A 20301-nucleotide genomic window follows, 5' to 3' on the forward strand; every position below is an offset into this window, starting at 1 on the left:
TTTCCTGAGTTTGAATAACTTTGAACCATTGCTCTAAAGTGACATTCTCTTCCCATTGACTTTAGAAGAAGATAGTCTTCACTAAGCTAAATTTAGCCTTTAAATAACAGCAAAGACGTATTTTTTTCCACACTTTCTTGGCTTGCTGTAACTGTTTCTAGGGATTCTGATGTCATGCACAGTGTTTACTGTAAGTGCTTAGCTAGCTCTATAAATGCTGGTTGTAATTTTAAATTACTCTTTCTAAAATGAGGGATCACAGGACAGTGATGTAATACCTCATATCAAATCACATTTTATTTTTGTACCACATCGAAGACATCCATTGCACAAATGCTCAAAGTGATTTTAAAACTGTGCTTGTGTGCTACCTGGCTATGTTTATATGGCTGCAGAATAAATTTTGAAATCATTCCAGACATTACTTGTTAGGTATTCTGAAGGAACCTTCCACCAACTATAAAAAGACAAGGGAGAGCTGCAGACTCTGTCTTGGAATCCCAAACACTGTTCCTTAAGATGTGGCATTATCTAAGTGGTTTTTTGTTTGTTTTTTTTTTTCAGTGCACAAGCTGTCCTTACCACTCTATGGTTTGCCTGCTGTAACACTGGAACAGCTTTTTGATTTATTATTAATGTTGAAATCTACTGTGTTCTGTTTCGTTTTTCCTTTTTCTACAGCATGACTTTGCTTTGGTGTTTATCATAGCTAGAAGAGGGCAGGAAGGGGGAAATCCGTCCACTGTACCGAGCATGCCACAGTGTTTGTTCTCCTTCCAGGGATTGTACTGGGAGCTCCATGGTGCCAGGACATAGGACAGAGTGGTTTTTGTAGTTTGCAAGAAGAATGCTCTATTGGTTGATAAATTCCAGTAGGGCTGGTCTTTTCTGTAATTTTGTCATGTGCAACAAAAGCAGGAAGAATGTGAATTTTCTGTGTAGAAATGATGTTGTTGTCTAAGGTGAAAACTGAGAACAATAGAGTGCTTTAAAGAAGTGAAATTACTGTAGTTCACGGTTCTGATTGGCCACTTGATGGAAATGGAGGGATTTGTTACAAAAAGTTCATGATATGGTTGAGACAGTGATTGGTTGATTGCAAAGATTTCATTTTCTTGTGCTTTTTTTCGAAATCAGGATAGCATTTCATGGTAAAGCAATAGTAAAAATATGTAAAATAGTTACTTGTATTGTACAAGTACAGATCCCTGAGTTAATAAATAGGTAGTAGAACCTTCCAAATAATGATTGCTTTTTTTGATCTTGATTAAACAGTTATTCAGGTCACCTAGTTGATGTGGACACTCTGTCATTTGGATTTCTTCTGCTGCCACCCTCCTAAACAAAACTCATGGAAAGTATATTTTTATTTGATTAATGGTAACCAGAGGGGCCTGACTTTAATGTTCCCATTATGGACTGTAATGTTCAGAGCACATTGTGAGTAAAAATGAGAGAGACTATAAAAGAAAGGAATAAGTGGAAATCTAGGGTGGTTGTTATCAGACTTGGAGGTTTGGAAAGAAATCCAAAAACACAAAACCAAATAGCGGTAGAATTTATTGTACCCTTGAAAGCGAATATAGCATGAGGAAATGTGAAGAAGAAATGTAGGCCAGTGAAAATACTGTGGGTGGAGGCTGATGTGGTTGGATGGGAGAAAAGTGATTTTAGCAGCCAGAATTTTTATTGAAACAGGTTGTTGTAGTGAATAAGAGGCTGCATTAGAAGAGTGTGATGTTCTGGATGAGAGATTAGATACTGTGGACCAGAAAAAAAAGTCCAATTAATGGGATGGAATAAGAAGTGCATGCTATTGAAATGGAGAGAAAGTTTTAAAACAAAACAAAAAACCACACACACAAACCCCAACCACAAACAAACAAAAAGGAAAAAAATACCCAACCCCAATAAACAAACAAAGAAAAAGCAGGCAAATGATGCAGGAATAATACTGACATGTTGAGCAGTGAGAGAAAGCCAAGGATTGGCCATGTTAGTATTTGTAGCTTTTGCTAAAAGGCAAAAACTGTTGATGTAGGGAATACTAAAGCATTTGGGTGGAACGTTTTGTTCTTTGAAAAAAATATGACACCTGCTGTAGGAATATCCCCATCCAGAAGGAACTTCTGCATAATGTTGGAAGAGAAAAATTAGTTCTCGAAAAGCCACCATGAACACAACTCAAATTTACAGTGCATGGACACTGATCTGATTCAGTAGCTGTTGCTTGTTCTTTTCAGCCATCAGTTTATTCTTATGCCAGCCTGCTTTTACATGCTTGATTGAAAAGTCATATGTGCGTGTATATCAAGTCTGGAGTTTCTTTCATCAGTATGGTTAGACACACGTTGCAGATGTCAATGTACCCCAAATAAATGGAATACTTCTTTCTAGGGAGAAAATTATTTTGGCTTCCAAATCTTTAGAGTTTAAAAGAACTCTTAAACTGTCAATCTCATGGATTACCAGAATTATTATCTGTATTCTCTAACCAAATGAAGAACAACTCGTTTTATGATAATACATGTGAATTTTAGCATTCTGAAATAGAAAGCCAGGTTTTAACTTGTGTGATAAAGGTTCCTTGTCTCAAACCTTAAGTGATCTTCTTTTGAAGTTTTAGGAATTTTGTGTTGATTCCCACACTTCCCAAACTGGAAGAGACTAGTGACGGGATAAGGAGTAATGGATTTAAACTTAAAACATTAACAGGGGAAAGTTCAGGTTAGGTATAAGGAAGAAGTTCTTTACAGCACTGGTGGTGAGGCAGTGGAACAGGTTGCCCAAAGTAGTTGTGAATGCTCCATCCCTGGGAGTGTTCCAAGACCAGGTTGGACAGAGCCCTGGGTGGCATGGTCTAGTGTAAAGTGTCACTGCCCGTGCCATGGGGTTGGAACTAGATCTTGAGGTTCTTTCCAACCGTAAGCATTCTATGATTATTTTGGGTTACTGCTGACTCTGCAAGCCTTTGTTTTGATGTATGTCAGAAGCCCAAATCTGCAGTAGAAAGGACATGAGGCTTCCAGTTACAAAAGTAGGAAAAAGCCTTCCGAACTGTAGTAAGCCAAGTGAGGCCCTAAAATGGGTTGCCTGTGATGGTTAAAGAATTTCCAGATTTGGATGCCTCCGAGAGCAAGCTTGCAAAACGTCAACTATGTAACTGTAGTTGATTTTTGAGTTAGTACTTGGGGAAGGACTAGATGCAACTAGATGGACTTTGGCAATTTATTCCTCTTAAAGTTTTGGGGTTTTGTGGTGGGGTTTTTTGGTTTTTTTTGGGGGGGGAGTATTTTTTGTTTTGGTTGGTTGGGTTTTTGTTTGTTTGGTTTTGCTTTTTTTTTTTTGTTTGTTTGTTTTTTGTGGGTTTTTTTTTGGTGGGATTTTGTTTGTTTGGTTTTGGCGGGGGGGAAGAGGGGTTTGGTTTGGTCTGGTCCATCGTCATTTCCTGCCCCGCCCCCGCATCCTTGATTTTAGTTACTGAAAACTGGTAAAATATGAGAGACTTCCCTTGTTCCTGAAGCTTTTAGCATTGTGTTTTCATATTGTTGCTGCTGTTAGGGATACACTCACTTCTGTTGAAATGTAGCCATTGAGGGAGATCATTAGTGTGGTGAATACACTAATAGGGTTACCACTGTCTTCAAATTGAAATAAAGAAAGTTTTATAAGAGAACAAAGTTTGGATGTTTCATATATAAAGTTCTCACGGAGTTCCAGAAGCACTTGCAGGAAAGGTGTCATGAAAACTCCTGGGGCAGTATCAGCAGTGCTTTCCTGGTCTGCACCCAGCTGGCTTTCAGACCTGTATATGGAGCAAATATATTAGTGATTAAGATTGTCACTCAAGGGCAAGACCTGAAATTAAGGAAAGAGATCTGATTTGGATAACTTAGTAATGAAACTGCAGGAACTGCCACACAGGTCCATCTGAGACACAAGGAAGACCTGTTCTGAAGGTGAGCAAAGAACCTGTCGTGAAAAATAAGGAAAAGGGGAAACACCCTCTCCTCCTTCCCCCCCTCTCCTCCTCCCCGCCCCCCCCCCCCGAAAAAAACCCCAAACTTGCACCCCCAAAACCATGACCAAAACCAAACAAAAACCAGAGCTCTTTTGTTCAAACTACTTCTGACTCCTTAAGGTGTGTTTTTGGATTTTCTGCAAGCACTGTCTTCCAGAATGCTTTAAACTGCACTGTGCAATGACATGATAAGATTTGAACTTTATTAGATTAAAATGCAGAATTACTCACTGGTTTTAAGGCCTCTTTTTTTTTTTTTTCTTCTTCCATAATCTAAATAAGACTATACCATTGTCTGTATGCAATTGTCATTACAAATTTTAGGAAGCATTCTTTTGCATAATATGAAGATCTTTTTCTTTCTGCTTTTTATATTGTAATTCTTCACAGAATTCTTTAGCATTACTAAGTTTATCTTTTGTTCTGTGGTTGTGGTAACAGATTTCACAGTTTTCTGCTAATGAAAATTTTTCTGGTTTTAATTGTGAAGGCTGTAATTATTTTGCAATGCCCAAAAAAAAAAGATGGAGGATCTTATGAAAAACAGTTGCTTTTAATCATCAGGATCACTTTTTCCTTACTGGATCTCTTTATGTTAATTAGTAGGTACGTTACAGTTAAAGTAATGTATACTGGTATACTATTTCTGTAAGATGGAAATTTAAAATGACAGTTTTGGTTTGCCTGCTTTCTTGCTTGCTTCTCCTTTTACCTAGTTTGGAGCCTGCATTGATTCTCTCCCCACACACCCCAAGAGTGCAGAGCCATTTCAGAGCTCTCATTGAAGCAACCGGGGTCCTGTCCATCAGTTCCCTGCAGTGAGACTGTGGGCCAGTTGCTAGGCGAGTGTCTCATTTTCCAGATCTTTGAAGTGAAATTGATGATAACCACATTTCTAAAGCACAGTCATGAATATTTTCAAGTGCTCTTAAGTTATTTAGTATAAAGTGCTGAAGCAGAATGAAATTATGTTCCACTGGGTTTGGGGTTTGGGTTTTTTTTGTTTGTTTGTTTTGATTTGGTTTGTTGGGTCGTTTTTTTTGAGGGGGAGGTGTTTGTGTTTTGAGGTCCACTTAAATAAGAAAATTTAGTAATGAAATATGGAACTTGCTCAGTTATCAGTGACAGAAATGGGGATGAAGGTTAAGTACAGAGACTTTGTCATTCTTTGCATTTTTTTAATATAAATTATCTACCTCTCCTCAGTTCCTTTATATATGAGGTGTGAGATGTACTGCCTCACAGCCTTCTCTTCATTACCACTTTCCTCATCATTATTTGATACTCTGATAAAGGCAATATTAGAAGAGCTCTGGGTTTTGGCACAGTGGGCCCTCACACATGAATGAGCACCATAAGGGCTATCAAAATAAAAACAGCAGTAAAGAGAGATGGGCATTTTACATCTGTATTAGATAACATGTCGACACTATAAACTGCACCATTCCTGCGGCCAGAAATGGCAGGGGTTCAGAGGTTGGATGGTTGCTGGCTGTGCAATGACAGCTGCGTTCTGCACCCTTTCAGCTTTCTCCAAGTAGCCAGGTTTGCAGTTTGGTAAACCTTCTCCCAGTTTGTTTTCTCATTTCCTGATAAGAAACAAAAAAGAATAGTTAAACAAGAGAAAGATTCAGATGATTTATTTCCAGTTAATATAGATCCTAAGTATGCTGGGGAGAGGATTTCTGTAATCAAGGGAGGAAGTGATACATGAATCAATATTGCTACAGATTCTCAGTATAGAGTTGAAAGAAAACTGAGCAGGCAAAACAGTTTGAGGCTGGCTTTCTCCTTGTTTAACTAAGTTTAGAAGGCAGAAAAGCCAAGTGACAGTATTCCTTTCTCGCTTGCAGTAAGAATGGAGCTTTTCTGCACCCTTTAGGGAAATTGTGAGGAAGGTTTGATAGAGAAGGACAAGCAGAATGTTGAGATTGACACTGATGAAGATGCTGTCATGTCATATGAAATGAGGTAGAGCAGAGGGGTGTTGGAGCCAGAATGGTCTTGTATGAAAATAAGGGCTAGAAGTTTTTACTGAAACTGAGGATTTTGCATACAGAATGATGTTCCTGTTCTAGTGGGAGAGCACAGTGAAAGTTAAACAGCTGTTCAGAAGATCTTTTGGGTATCTCACATGCACAAGTAAATGCACGTAGACACACAAAATGAAAGTGGGTTTTTAATCAGCTGGGAATATGTACTAAACTTTCATGCATATAATACACACTTCAGACATAATGTGTCTTTATAGAGCTACTCATCCTTGCAAATGATTACCTGGATGACCTGTGAGTTAGTTATGAAAATTCAGGTTTAGGGCAGCAAGTGAACAACTGGCCATATATAAGAACTGTTACTTGCGTCATGCCTTTTCCCTTCTGCATACTGACTCAAAAATCGTCTGATTCTTACCCACTTGGACTTACTAGAAGGTAAATTCCTTAAACGGTGAAAGCAGCAGGTTGTGGCTGTTCAACGGCTAAGACATTTGAAAAGAGTTGTTTGGAAGAGGAAAGAAGGCGGTTTATGTAAGAAGAAAGCTACTGAGGTGGGAATGAAAAAGTGAACTGGAGAAAAAGAAATAGGAATAAAAAATGAGGAAGTGGTGTTGTCCATTGTGTTTGCTTCAGGAATCAAATTTGGAGGAAGATCCAAGGGGGATTATGAACACTGAGGGAAATTTACCCCTGAGCTCCCCACCGTCCCTTGGATATGTGAAAGGAAGGGATACACAAAGATGCATGTAATTTCAAAGGAGGAACTAATTCTCTGGTAGTCCTTGTACAATACAAATATCTGTGTTGCTTGATCAAAGGGAGCTAAAGGTTTGCTGTTTTGTTTTCAGATAACTTGAGTCATGTTTTGAAAATACAGTAACTTACCTATCTTTTTGTTTTACTACTAGAGTATCTTCAACCAGTTTCAATGTAGCAGTGAGAAGGTACTGCCTTCTGATGCCCTGCGCACTGCTCTTGCAAAGACATTTCAGGATGAGCAACGCTTCCAGCTGGGCATCATGGATGATGCTGCTGAATGTTTTGTGAGTATAACTGAAAGATGGTTTGACAGGCATAGATGTGAACCCCCCACTGCACAATTTTTTTAATTCCCCCCCCTCCCCCGCTTCCTCTCCTCCCCACATTCCAACAGACCTTGCATTTGTGGCCTGGAAAAGTCCCCAGGGAGATCCTGAAGCTTGAAGTGATCCAGTGGGGAACCACTGTTTGGCTTGAGAGTCATTGCTAACAATTTCAAAATGGAAACATCAGTGTTATCCAGTTTTACAGTTACTTTTGCATATCTACTGTCTGCATGCGTGTGTGTGTCTTGAATAGGAATTTTAAAAACAAATGCACTGCAAGAATATTCCAAAATTCTGGTTTTACGGATCACCTCAAAAGGGTGAAAGGACATTTTGCCAGTTAATCTGAAACCATGTTTTCATAAACTGTAAGGTAAAGTAAAAATAAATAAATAAAGCAGACACAACCCAACACAGTTATTCGTGTTTGTAAGTTGAGGTAAGCAACAGTAAAATGGATCATGTCCAAGTATTTCTGTTGCCATATTTGCAAACCATCTGACAATTTGTTTTAGGCTGGTTGTCTCACCAGTGTGGTTGGTAGATGGCTTTTAACACTAGTGTTACATCCCTAGGTTTGCCCACCTGCTTTCTTTTTATACTCAAACTCTTTCCTGGTATCCATTATGTTAAGATTTTATTCTTACCCACATTTCCTCCTTTTCCATGTTCAATCTCCTAAATTTATTAAACTTAATTAGGGTGTATTTTTGTCTTGCTGACCTATTGGCTGCTCCACTTTTTGGAAGGGGTGGCCCAAGTGTGTTTATCTTACTTGTTTATTAACAAAGATGTTATTTGTTAACCAAAGTACAAATATACTGGATTTACTACTGAAAAGTAGAACTTCTCTCAGGTAAAGCACCTACCAGAGTGGAATAATTTCTGTATGTTAAATCTTTCATTTCTGATATCCAGCTAATTTGAAGCTTGCACTGTAAGAGATCGCAGAAATTAGATAAATGCATATAGCTATTGTAGTTCTTCTCTTAAATTAAGTGGAGTGATAATGGACTTTGATAACCCAACATATCCTGTGTTTGTAGAATACCGATATAGCAAAATAGTATACTAGCTTACTTAAAATCAAAGTACATCATGCCAATAAAGCCTCAAAGTGAAATAAATTGCATCAGCCCACACAGGAGCCCCTGAGCACAGTTATGCCAAATCATTATATGCAGTCCAGCACTTGAGTGGAGTTCTGTATGTTGTAGAACATGGGAACTTCTGATTTAGTTTCTTCCTTGAGAAAGCTAATCTAAATAGCCCATCTCATACTGCTGTGGAAGTCCCCGCAAACAGGTTTGTTAGGCCAACTGTATTGGCACAAGGACAATTAAAATGGGTACAAGTTCCTTTTTGAGGTTAAGCTTTAAGGTAGAGATAATTCCATAGCTTTTCACTTATTTAACCTTTTCAGCCCTAAAGGCAGAGATTTAATTTAAATGGAAGAAGATCTTAGACTCTAAGGTTCAAAGAAAATTCTATAAGGTCAGAACTATTTTGCCTAATAATTAATCTTGATCTTTTTATTGCAGGCCTATTAACCATCCAGGCAGCTCATAGTGATAGTGAAAGGTGTGCTGCTGGAAGAGGCATCAGTAGACTTTTGTCACCCCCAGCTTAATGTTGGGAACAGTGGGAGGAGAGGAAGTCTTGGGACAAGAACTCCTGGGAACTTGAAAACATATAGAGTTGTCTGAAATAGTATCTAGAAAATGTTCAGTGCTTTTGTTTCATGCAGATTTTAATCTGCCTCTTCATTTATTAATCTCCCCCTTTTTGACAATGTAGATGATTTGCCATATTTCAAAGCCCTTGTAGAATGTAGAAATTGATTAAGGTTACTTTGTGGTGATGAGGAGAAGTTAGTGGCAATGCAGGGATTTTAAAATTGCAGACCTGCTCTTCCTGTTGTATTTGTCAAATCCATTGATGCTTAAGAATTGGACAGAATAAGCAGTAACAGAATCTTCAGCTGTGCTAGGAAATAAATGGTTACCTGACACAGCATTGCAAATCAGAAGTGGTAGCCATTTTCTTTTATATCAAAGATATGCCAACTTGTGTTTTGTAAGCGACATTCAAAAATTCGTAGGAACCTTCTGTCTCTGTAAATAACGCTTACAACATTAGTACATCTGACATGCTTTTGTGATTTATATTTTAACTTTTGTTTACGTTTGAAATGATCTAATACTTTTTTTGCCTCTCTCTTTGGCTAGGAAAACCTGTTAATGCGAATTCACTTCCACATTGCAGATGAGACAAAGGAAGATATTTGCACTGCACCACATTGCGTTTCCCATCAGAAGTTTGCAATGACCTTGTTTGAACAGGTGAGGTAATGATAACATGCTTTATACCAATCACAAGTTCTCAAGTTTGAAATTTTCATTTGTAAGACTTGCATTGCCATGGTAAAAAAAAAAAAATACAAGCAGAAGTGCTGCTGTGGAAATACCTGTTTAATCTTGTCAGTGTATCATGTTTTCTTTATCTTTAGTGTGTTTGTACCAGCTGTGGTGCCACCTCTGACCCACTACCTTTCATCCAGATGGTACATTATATTTCCACAACCTCACTCTGGTGAGTTGAAATTTTTACAAGGAAGAGATATGTATGTGTGTGTCTTTTTTTTTTTTTTTTTTTTTTTTTTTTTTTTTTTGTGTGTGTGTGTTCTTGTTTTTCGTTAGTTTTTTAAACTGGTATTGCAGTTTGATCTTTTCCTTCACAAGATTAAATGTCCACAACATGGTTTGATTAAAGTTAGTGGAGCTTTGATAACTATGATAAAGAACATGAGGATTTAGTGGAGGAGAAGATACCAATTTAGGCATGGATCAATGTGTCTTTCTGTTTATGATTCTGAATCTGACAACTGTAGGGGCAAGGACTAGTGTACATTTTGAAAGACCTTAATATGTGAGCAGGTGAGTTAAGAAAGATTTAAAAAAAAAAAAGTTACTCTGAAAAGGACCTTTGTACATCTACTCCATCCTCGTTTTCAAAGCAGGGCTAGCTTCAAGGCTAGATGAGGCTGTTTGGGGTTTTGGGCAGCTGAGTTTTGAAAACATTTAAGGACAGAAATTCCATGACTTCTGTGGGCTGCTTCTTCCAGTGCTTAATGACACAGTGTGAATTTTTCTTTCCTTATATCCAGTCAGAATTTCCCTTTCTGCATCTTTTACCTCTTGTCCTTTCTGTGTTCGCCTCTGGAAAGAGTCTGGCTTATGTTCAGCTTGTCCTCCAGCTGTCTGCAGTGTTGCTCCTCATCCATTCAATGCCCAGCCAGTACTGCTGCGCTGGGTGTGCTCCATCTGAGGTGCAAGACTTTTTATTTTCCTTTAATGAATTTCATGAGATTCCTATCAACTCATTCCTCTAACCTGTCAAGAACCTTCTGGGTGGCAGTACTCCTTTTCTGTATATTGACTGCTCCATCCGGTTTGGTGTCATCTGTAAACATGATGTGAGTGTATTCTGATTCATCATTCAGGTTGTTAATGAAAATGTTAAATAGCATCAGCCCCAATATTAACCCTTGAGGAACACAACTCTTAGCTGACTGCTGGTTATGTTTTGGTCCTCTGAGCCTGAAGGCCTAGCTAGGCTTTTGTCCATGCTGTATTCTATCCAGGCAGTCCACACCTCCCAGTTTGGCCACAAGAATGCTGTAGGTGAATGGAAAATTTGCTAGAGACCAAATTATATTAACTGCTTTCACTTCCTCAACAGAACCTGTCATTTTATGACTGGAGATAATCATGTAGGTCAAGCATATTTTGCCCTTGGTAAATCATTGCTGCCTGCTCTGATGCACTTTCTTGTCCTTCATATGCTGGAGGTGATTTCCAAGGGGATTTTGTCTGTTGTCACTCCAGGTACTGGAGCAAGACTCATCAGCCTGTAATTCCTCAAACCCTCTTTCTTGGATGGATATGTAACTCCTGCTTTTTCTAGTTACTGGGTACTCCCCTCGTCACCATAACTTTTCATTAAAGGAGATGGTCTAGGATGAGGCGTCCCTGCCCATGGCAAGGGGGTTGGAACTAGATGATCTTAAGGTCCTTTCCAACCCTAACTATTCTGTGATTCTGTGGTGCACAGAGCAATAGCTCTAGCTCTAGTCTTCTTTTAGTAGATTGCTGCTCAATCATAAGCTGCTTAAATCTGATTGAGGTAGGAATCTGATTTGCTTTTGTCTTGAAAGTTTGATTGGGCGAAAACTTCTCTTGTGTGAGATATGTACTTACAGAGCCCCAAAAAATTGTCTTGAAAACTGGTAGTTGCTCTTCTCTTGCTGATCTGTTAAAAGCTACCACTTTACCAGTGTATCAGGAGTATTGTAAAGCATATTCCCCCTTGTGGCTGCTACCTACCGTTCCATCAAGCAGTAGTTTTCCTTTAGGTCATCAACAGACACTGGGTACTCAGAATATTATTTATTACAAAAACAGGAAAAAAATTATGTAAATGGTATTCAGTATTTTATATTAAATATGTCAAACCTTAAGTCACATGGTGTTTTAAAATCATCAATAAACAGTAATATATCTGTTTACTTAAAGCATTTTAAGGTTGAACATGCTTTGAGCACTAATATTCTTGTGTACTTACTGTCATCTTTCAATGTGGACAGTTGAAATCAGTTGAGTACCATGCTATTTTTTTGTCTATAGCTTTATTATTAAGGATGTGCTTTACTGTGCTACTTTACTAGGGTTGTGGTTACTAAAGGGAAGCATTTTGAGGCAAATATTTCATTTTGAAACCAAGTATTTATGAATATAAATAAAAAAAGCCTAAAGTTGGCTTTTAAGATGTAAATTTTAAGACAAACTACAAACTATTTCTAGTTTGTTTTACTCGTTTTCTTTATGCAGTATTGTCATGGAAGGTGTAGTAATTCACACTGAATAATTATGTGATTTTTCTGTACTACAATATTAAATATAGAAAATGCTGTGTATTTTAAGGTTATTTTCATAATATTTAAGTGAAACATACACTTACATAATGTGGATTTATGCTTTTATTTAGTTATTAAACTTTTTTTTTTCCCCCCTGTGCTTTCTCTGTCCTGAAGCAATCAAGCTATCTGTATGCTGGAGAGACGAGAGAAACCCACTCCAGATATGTTTGGAGAGCTACTACAGAATGCCAGCACGATGGGAGACCTACGAAATTGTCCAGTTAGTGTCCTATCCTTAGTTTTCCTTGGGAGAGGGGAAAAAGAAGGGTACAGACAGGACAGAAAAGGTTTAGTATATTGCACTGATGTGTACCTTTTAATGTAAGCATTTTTGAAGTTCAGTTCATCACGTTAAAGAGTTTTCTTGGTGTTTGAATTCAGTACCTCTCAGTTAAATTACTGATGTTGAGTGCTTCTTTGACTAGATAAAGTAGTGAGAACAGGGATAGAAATAGTGTTTGTGTGGAAACCAAAAATGAATGCTTCAGAGAGTTAGAAACCATGAAAAAAGGTGATGAGGGGGAATAAATTGGGAATGCTTATGTTGCTTTCAAGGAATGGCCCCACAGTCCCATTCCTGTTCAAGTCTGTGTTTCTGCTAGAAATGCTTATCATATGTTTGCTGTTCAACTTCACCAAGAGTTGGTGAGGCCTCCAACAGTAGCCCTATGTGAAGGTGCAGTCATGCTGCTTTAATCCTATGATGAAAGGTCTGGTATCTTACCTAAAGAAACGGAAATGACAAAGAATTTGGAGGCTGTCTTTATAGGAAATGTCTATAAGTTGATGATGGTTTTGATGAGCTAAGCTTTTTAGAACAGTGTTTTCACAGTTCACTCAGTTTCTTTAGTGATTATTTTTGTTGAGGCTAGTGCGCTTCATCTGTAGTAATAGCATGAGAAAGGATTAATTCTTGTACAATCTTTTCAGTAGTACCTGCTGTGGCAGAGATAGAAATTTTACATCAGTGTAGTCATGTGTACAAAATCAGTTGTTTTGCCTAGATAAGCTTCCGTCCAACTTCATTACTACCTCTCAGTTAGAATAAATGGAACTGTTGACCAATCCGCTGTACCTGTACCTTACAGCCAGCATATTGATCAGAAGGAAAGAGAAAAGGATTGCTGCTTCCCACTGCCAGAGAATATCCTGACAATGAAAGGCTTATACACTACACAGTATATCTATCTGCATGAGTTGTGCTGAAGGCAGGAATTATCACAGAAAATCTGAGGGGGTATTGGCTTGTTTTTCATTGAGGTTTGCTGTTCAGAGTGTGGAAGATACTGACCAGAAAGTGTAGGCTAAGCTGTGAGTGATGACTAGCATTTAACCACTTAAAAACAATTACTGCATATATCCAGTTGATAGTCACAGGCTGTTGTTATTAAAAATGTTCCATTCTGCCGTGCAGTAAAAGTCTGACAAAATTCAGCTGAATTAAGTCTATAAAAGCTTCATGTAAATTTTTTTTTTAATTTTTTTTTTTTTTTTAAAATCTTAAGGGCTCAGATTTCAAAAGGAGGAGTTTGATATCTTGTTCTACCTTTTAATTTGAGTATGTCCAGATCCAGGGCTGTAGATAAGCATGCAGGAAGAGATATCATCAAACTTTTTCACATATTAATAGGTAAGGCAGAAAACAGATACATATAATGCTACTGTTAGATGCCTCACCAGTCCTCAGTGAAGCAATACAGACTCTAACAGAAATGTGTTGTGTGCATGTTCCCCAGGGGCAATGTATTTCCATTTTATCCTGCCACATTCTATAACGCGTAACTCTGAAACTTTCCCTTTTAGTCTCCATCGAAACATTATTTTGGTGTTTGGAATATTGGCAAATAGTGGCTCATCTGAGTACAAGAAATTTAAGATATTGTATTGTTTAAAAAGATTCGTGTGAGTCCAGCTATTTAGTAACTAAGGCATGGGAAATTTAATAGAAAGACATTCTTTGTCAGGTTAAACTTCTGTTTAACTGTGAAATAATCAGTGGGAAAAAATTGCTTACCACTACTTGCTGCCCCTTTCTTTTTCTAATTGGGAAATTTTTCTTTTGAGGCTTAGCTAAGGATGGCCTAAAAGTCACGCAAGGGAAACTGTTTTATCAGGATGCCATATTCCTCCTGTCTTGCAGAAAATGCTGATGTTAGTTAGCTGAAGGAAAGAAGACAATTGGAGAGTGAGTTAGTTTTGTTGTGGTAATCCACAGGAATGCTTGTACCTTGAATGACCCTTGCAAAATATGTGTGAATATAGTCATCTCAATATTAAAGTCTCATAATCTGCATTTAAACATCACCGTCCTCTGCCTGTAAAAATATCTGTCTTTCATTGTCTTGTTGTTAAGCTCGTTTCTTTCTGTTTCTGTCTGATAATTGGGACTGAAATTCTGGATAATTTTCTAGATTGCTGTGGGGAAGGAATGCTTTATGATCTCTTCCCTGGTTGTAGTGTCAGAAATTACTCAGTTGTGAAACGGATCTCTCTCTGTAGAGATGAGAAACTATTCTGAGTATGAAAATGTTTTGGTTGCTTTGGGTTTTGGTTTGGTTTTTTTTTCCTGGAATCTTGCAGAGATACCTTTGTGACCTGCCGCAGGGCAAAAGTGAGTGTTGCAAAGGGACTTTGTAACAGTTTTTGTCCCGTCCCACCATGCACCATCCCTGTTGTCATCTCTGCCACCCCAAAACAAGATAAAGTACTGTTTACTAAAATTAAGTGATAATTACTAATTCAGATAGCACACTTTTTGCATTATGCTTTAAAGATGCCCTCAATTCCAACATGTGGTGGATTGGAAGGAGCACTGAGAATTATCTTAACTTCACAAGCAAGCTTATCTCTGAGACCTACTCTAGCTAGAGAGTGAGAGGAGAGTGGTCAGTCAATAAAAGCACTGGTAGTTATTTAAAAATTGGGAGGGGAAAGGGAAAATAAGAACTGCTATGGGTTAGTAAAGTACCTATTATCCTCCTGATCTTCCATCTACTCTTCATATCTCCATTTATATGAATATGGACCTAACTATTCTCTCTTAATATGAGAGTACCTTGTAAAACAGCCACCCAATTTTGACAGCAAAGGAGCACCTGAATGTTTTTCATGACACTGTCGTAGAAAGCATCAGTCTCTGTAAATACAATTTTTAATCTGAGATTCTGATTAGAAGAAAGTGAGCTTTCCCTCCAGTTCCTAAGAATGTTTTGGGCTCTTTCATGTATGCTGGCTTATCTCTTTCTAAAGAAGCTTACTTTTGCACTATGCCTTTTAATCATTATCAGCAGTGTGAAAAGAATCCACAATATTTGCTTTAAAACTTGCAAATAGCAGATAGTTTTGCTAATGCTCATCTGTGACATAAGAAACTCGTTATCTTGACACTGAGTATATTATCTGTTTCACCACCACCTCTTTGGAAGCTGTACATTTGAAACTTATACTTGTTAGTGTCTTGGCCTAGCATTGTAATAATAGGAGGAATTATATTCAGTGTTTCATTTTATTTAAATCCTCAGAGTAACTGTGGGGAAAAGATCCGTATTCGTCGCGTGCTGATGAACTCTCCACAGATCATCACCATTGGCTTAGTCTGGGACTCTGACCACTCTGACCTGGCTGAGGATGTGATTCACAGTCTGGGCACTTGCCTTAAACTGGGAGATGTGAGTGTTTTTGTATTTTGAAACTGCTTACAGACAGAGTCTTTCTCACAGTAGTCTATAGTAGCCGATTGAGAAAAGTAAGAAGTCACCACCTTTTTTTACCTTTTCATTGTTGATAGATAGGGGAGTAGAGAGCAGATTGAAGGATCTCACCTGTTTCTCAATGCCTCACAACCTTCTGAAAATACTAGTGTAATTGCGTATTTCTTGGATTTCTTAAATTGCTGAAAATTAAAAATTACTCCACAACACAAAACTTGTCTGAATTTAAAAAAAAAATAAAAAATTCAAGTGCAAGGAAACTTTTTATTGGTGTTTGTGCTATTTCTATGAAAATACATCTGTACACTTTCATGTGAATAACAGGAGTTAGTTTCTGTTTCTTTTGAAGACAAAATGTAGTTTGGGGTTGTCTGGGTTTGTTGGTAGTTTTGGTTGTTTGCTATGGTTGTTTTGTTTGTGCTCCTTTAAATCCTCTTTTCATTGAAGTATGTGGTCATAACACTTAAGAGCTATTTATAACTGAGCAATCTCTGAGATGGTGGCTGGTACTGTGTGATTGAATGATAGATTAAATTGAGAGTATTTGGTATCTGGAGGTTTGTGCTGGTGCTTTAGAGCTGAACTATTGGTATAACAAATTGTAGCTGTGTCGCACTGTAGTGTCAAGCTATTATATTAAAATAATTTAATATATATACCCACACGTACATTAAAAAAATGCATTGCCAGTGCACATTGTACCAATATTAGTGCAAGTTAACGGAAATGCGGTTATGAAACAGTGTGGTCCTTGCACAGTAAAGCAGTAATGCACTAGAAAATGAGTCCTGTGCAATTTTAAATAAAACATGGTCAACTAAACAGAAACCAGTTTTTCTCTTGTGTGCTGACTTCTTCTGACCTACTAATGTATTCAGTTCATCTTTTATGTGGTGTTGTCATAAATATGTCTTAGCTTAAGTGAGAATAAATGCCAGCTGTTCACTGTCAGAAATGCTTTGTTTCTACAAAACAAAGAGGAATGAATGTTTTAACAGTATTTGATATAATCAGGCAGCATGACACAGAGAATACAGATTTTCAGAATAGAACGATACCTCAGATACTGAGAAGGTATTCTATCATGGTTGTAAATGTCTTCCTTAAAGTACAGCCACAGTCTCCCAGACTGACTTGAATCTTGAGTGTCTCTTGAGTTGTTAAGAGTCTGTTCCTGGTCTGTGTCACTGGGCTTGCTTAAACGTTGATTATTTACTTAAGTATGTATTGCCTTGTTTTCTCGGTCTTTGAAGTAAAAATCTGACACCTCTCTGTAGTCCTTGGAGGTCTTCAATCATAACAGTATATAAATTTTTGGGCACTTTATTAATTTCTTCTTTCATTTTTATTAACTCCCTTCTTGAAGCTCTTCTTCAGAGTAACTGATGACAGAGCAAAACACTCTGAGCTGTATTTGGTGGGAATGATCTGTTACTATGGAAAACACTATTCTACATTCTTCTTCCAAACTAAAATCCGCAAGTGGATGTACTTTGATGATGCTCATGTCAAAGAGGTGAGAAATTAATATTTAGAATTAGCTATTCGTGTGTAGATCCATACTGTTTTCAAGGAAGTTTGACTATTTTTCCACTCTAGATCCTGAACTCAGTTGCACCTTTTTCTGAGCAAAGTAAAGCATTCTCAAAAAAGCATATCAATAGTCTCAGAAGCCCTATTCTTAGTTCTGTTCTATTGGCTGCCCATCTTGCTTTTATGCTGTTTTTTAAAAACCCTACAGTTTTCTTGCACACACAGCTAACATGCATCCCTTTTCCTTGCTGACAAGTGGTATAGCTATTTGGTGCCTGCTTTTTAGGTTCTTTGTTGAAGTGTCTTGGTGCCAGTCTTCCCTAGTGGTTGCTGCCAACAACAAATTTTCTGCTTCTGTTAGTGCTTTTTTTTTCCCCTTTTCACAAAGCATGAGGCCCTTAACATTAAAGATACCAGTGCTGGGATCTTGGCACACTGTTATTACATCCCATTAGTTTGTTTGGCATTATTTCACACCGCTGCTCTTTTTTTCCTTCAAGTCATGGATGCACAAAGATGAGAGAGGAAAATTTTTTCCTGTAGTCATGCCAAGCACAGTCTCAAAGGGAAAACTCTAATCCTTGCATTTGTTCAGTCACATTTCTCTGCAGCAAAACAAGGGGAGGAAGTGCACTGCTTTAGCAGAATACTCATGTGTGGTGTACATCTGTTGGAATTAGATGTTCAGTGTATTAGGTGAAACCTCTATTAGTGCATGTGGAACGTTTTTGAGATTAATTTAGCTACATGAATTATTCTCTGGCCTAACAAAATGCTTGCAGAGGTTCTGTAGCAACAGAAATACACCAAAGTGGTTAGTTTTGGCTTGAATTTGCTGTCATGCTGTTGATGTCTTTCTGTTTTTTTATTCTTTTATGTTGATGGCTGGATTAAGAAATTTTAACAGATTTTTTGGCTGATGCAAAGTTAGAACATTTTGGAGGATGAAAAGCTTTTTATGGGGGGAAATCTGAAAAGGAAGAATTATTTTTCTGTTCATATTTTATTAGGAATTGTAATGTGTTTAGCCATAAGATGGTGAATACCTTGATTTTAGTTATGTTGGTTCCAGACCTTTCTTGGAGAGTCCAGTTCAATACTGTATACAGAAGGAGTTAAAAAATGTCAGAGGAAAATCAAATTCTGAAAGAAGTATGAGGGGGTGTGAACAGAGCTTATTGTATTTTTTTGCATTCTTTTATTGTTGTTAATTCAGATTGGTCCAAAATGGAAAGATGTTGTGACAAAGTGCATTAAAGGTCACTATCAGCCTTTGCTGCTGCTGTATGCAGATCCAAGAGGAACTCCAGTGTCAACACAAGACTTGCCCCCTCAAGTGGATTTACAGCAGTATAGCAGGACTTGTTATGATAGTGAAGACTCGGGTAAGCAGCATGGACTATATGACTTATACCTTTATGCTGTAATGCTGCATGTGAATTCTTCTGTTTTGGATGTGTTTTTGTTAGCAGTGATTCTTGTTGCTTGTCAAAGCTGATGTAGAATTCTGAAGAGGACTTCTAGCGTTTCAACTTTGAAGCTCTCTCTTTCCGACTCTGCTTATTGTTTGGGTAGTAGTTTTTTTCAGAAAGGCTTGGAAAAAGAAGCTTAAAAAAAGAAAAAAATTAAGGACCTACTGTGGCATGGAGATAGAGAAGAACAATAACTGATAACTTCAATGACTGAGTTCATAAATCCTTATCAGGAAGGGAACGAGACCAGAGATGCACAAACGCATTAAAAAAAATAAAATAAAGGAAGCTGCAGAATTAAACTTAGTAGGGAGGTTAGAGAAAAGAAATATTAAGGAAATGTCACAATGAGTCTTTTGCTAGGATGGTGAAGGGATGTGGGGGGAAGGGGAAGAAATACCATTGTATTAAAAGTAAAAAAAGAGAGAGACAGAATTAGTGCAGCTTATCTTCAGCCTTTGGCTTGTCTTTTACTTAGATAAAGCAGTGCAAGAGATACGAACCGATTTGTGGGAAACTGAAGGGGAAGGAATCATCAAAGGCTTATATGCATAGATCATGTGTGCGTCTTCATTTTTCATGATTTGTTTTGCATTAAAAAAGATCTACAGCTATATATATGTAGCACTTAACATCTTGGAGGCCTTCAACACATTGCTACTTCCTGAATTCTTCATGTTACTGGTAGTCTGTTGAATTGGGTATGTCCAGATAAGGTGCTTCAGAGGTAGAACTTGGTCCACTCAAGATATCAGTAGTGATTTGAACAAGCTGTTCTGGTTAATTTCAGATATTTGGTCATACCTTTGAGGGTTGGGACCTCATTTAAAGAAGAATAGATAAATTCTGAGAGAGATAGGCAATTGCAATCCAGATAGATCCAGCTTTTATTTTCACCCAGTTTATGTTTAATGGCTTTGCAAAAGAAGATTGTTTCTATTTTTGGATGTTTGCAGAGAGTATCCTGAATTAGAGATGTGTTTATAAGTTACCAAGAAACCAAGGCCAAGACTAAAACCAAAAATACAACCTTTCTTACAGGATTTTAGCTTATTTATGCAACTCTAATTCCAAGAATCTTTTACAGTTTTCCTGGCCAACAGCTAACTTTATACTTCCTGGTCAATGAATCTGTAGAGAACATCTGCTGTCTCCTTATTTATGTGTTGACAATCTACGGGTGATGAAATAAACCTCCAACTCTTCTTAAAAATAAATGCAAATAAAAACAGTGGCAAGATGACCTTCTTTTCTCACTTGACAAGGTGCTTCACAATTTATAAATCTGTGTTCCTGTTCCAAACAAAAAGAAAAAAAAAAAAAAAGGAAGTCTGAAGGAGGGAGAGTGGTGCTCTTTGTCATTTGTGAGCACTTCTGCAAGCTTCAGATCATACACGCTGTAAATTTGCCTTGCAGCTCTGCTGGTTATCTCCAGGAAATACATAGATAACCCGTCTGCTCATTGTCTCTGCAGTATCGAATATTGTTGTGTTCTAAAATGACTT

General features: G+C 37.6%; 1 protein-coding gene across 1 annotated transcript in view; it reads left to right on the forward strand.

Moving 5' to 3' along the window:
- Nucleotides 1-20301, forward strand: part of USP54 (ubiquitin specific peptidase 54) — a 52309-nt gene that overhangs the window by 6703 nt on the left and 25305 nt on the right. Inside the window, exons 3-9 of the mRNA XM_010018210.1 lie at nt 6927-7061; nt 9332-9445; nt 9613-9695; nt 12196-12301; nt 15603-15749; nt 17158-17307; nt 18541-18709. Coding sequence (XP_010016512.1) covers nt 6927-7061; nt 9332-9445; nt 9613-9695; nt 12196-12301; nt 15603-15749; nt 17158-17307; nt 18541-18709 — 904 coding nt within the window. The remainder of the gene's footprint in view (nt 1-6926; nt 7062-9331; nt 9446-9612; nt 9696-12195; nt 12302-15602; nt 15750-17157; nt 17308-18540; nt 18710-20301) is intronic.

This window comes from Nestor notabilis, unplaced genomic scaffold (genome assembly GCF_000696875.1).
Source record: "Nestor notabilis isolate BGI_N333 unplaced genomic scaffold, ASM69687v1 scaffold14877, whole genome shotgun sequence".
NCBI classification, from domain to species: Eukaryota; Metazoa; Chordata; class Aves; order Psittaciformes; family Psittacidae; genus Nestor; species Nestor notabilis.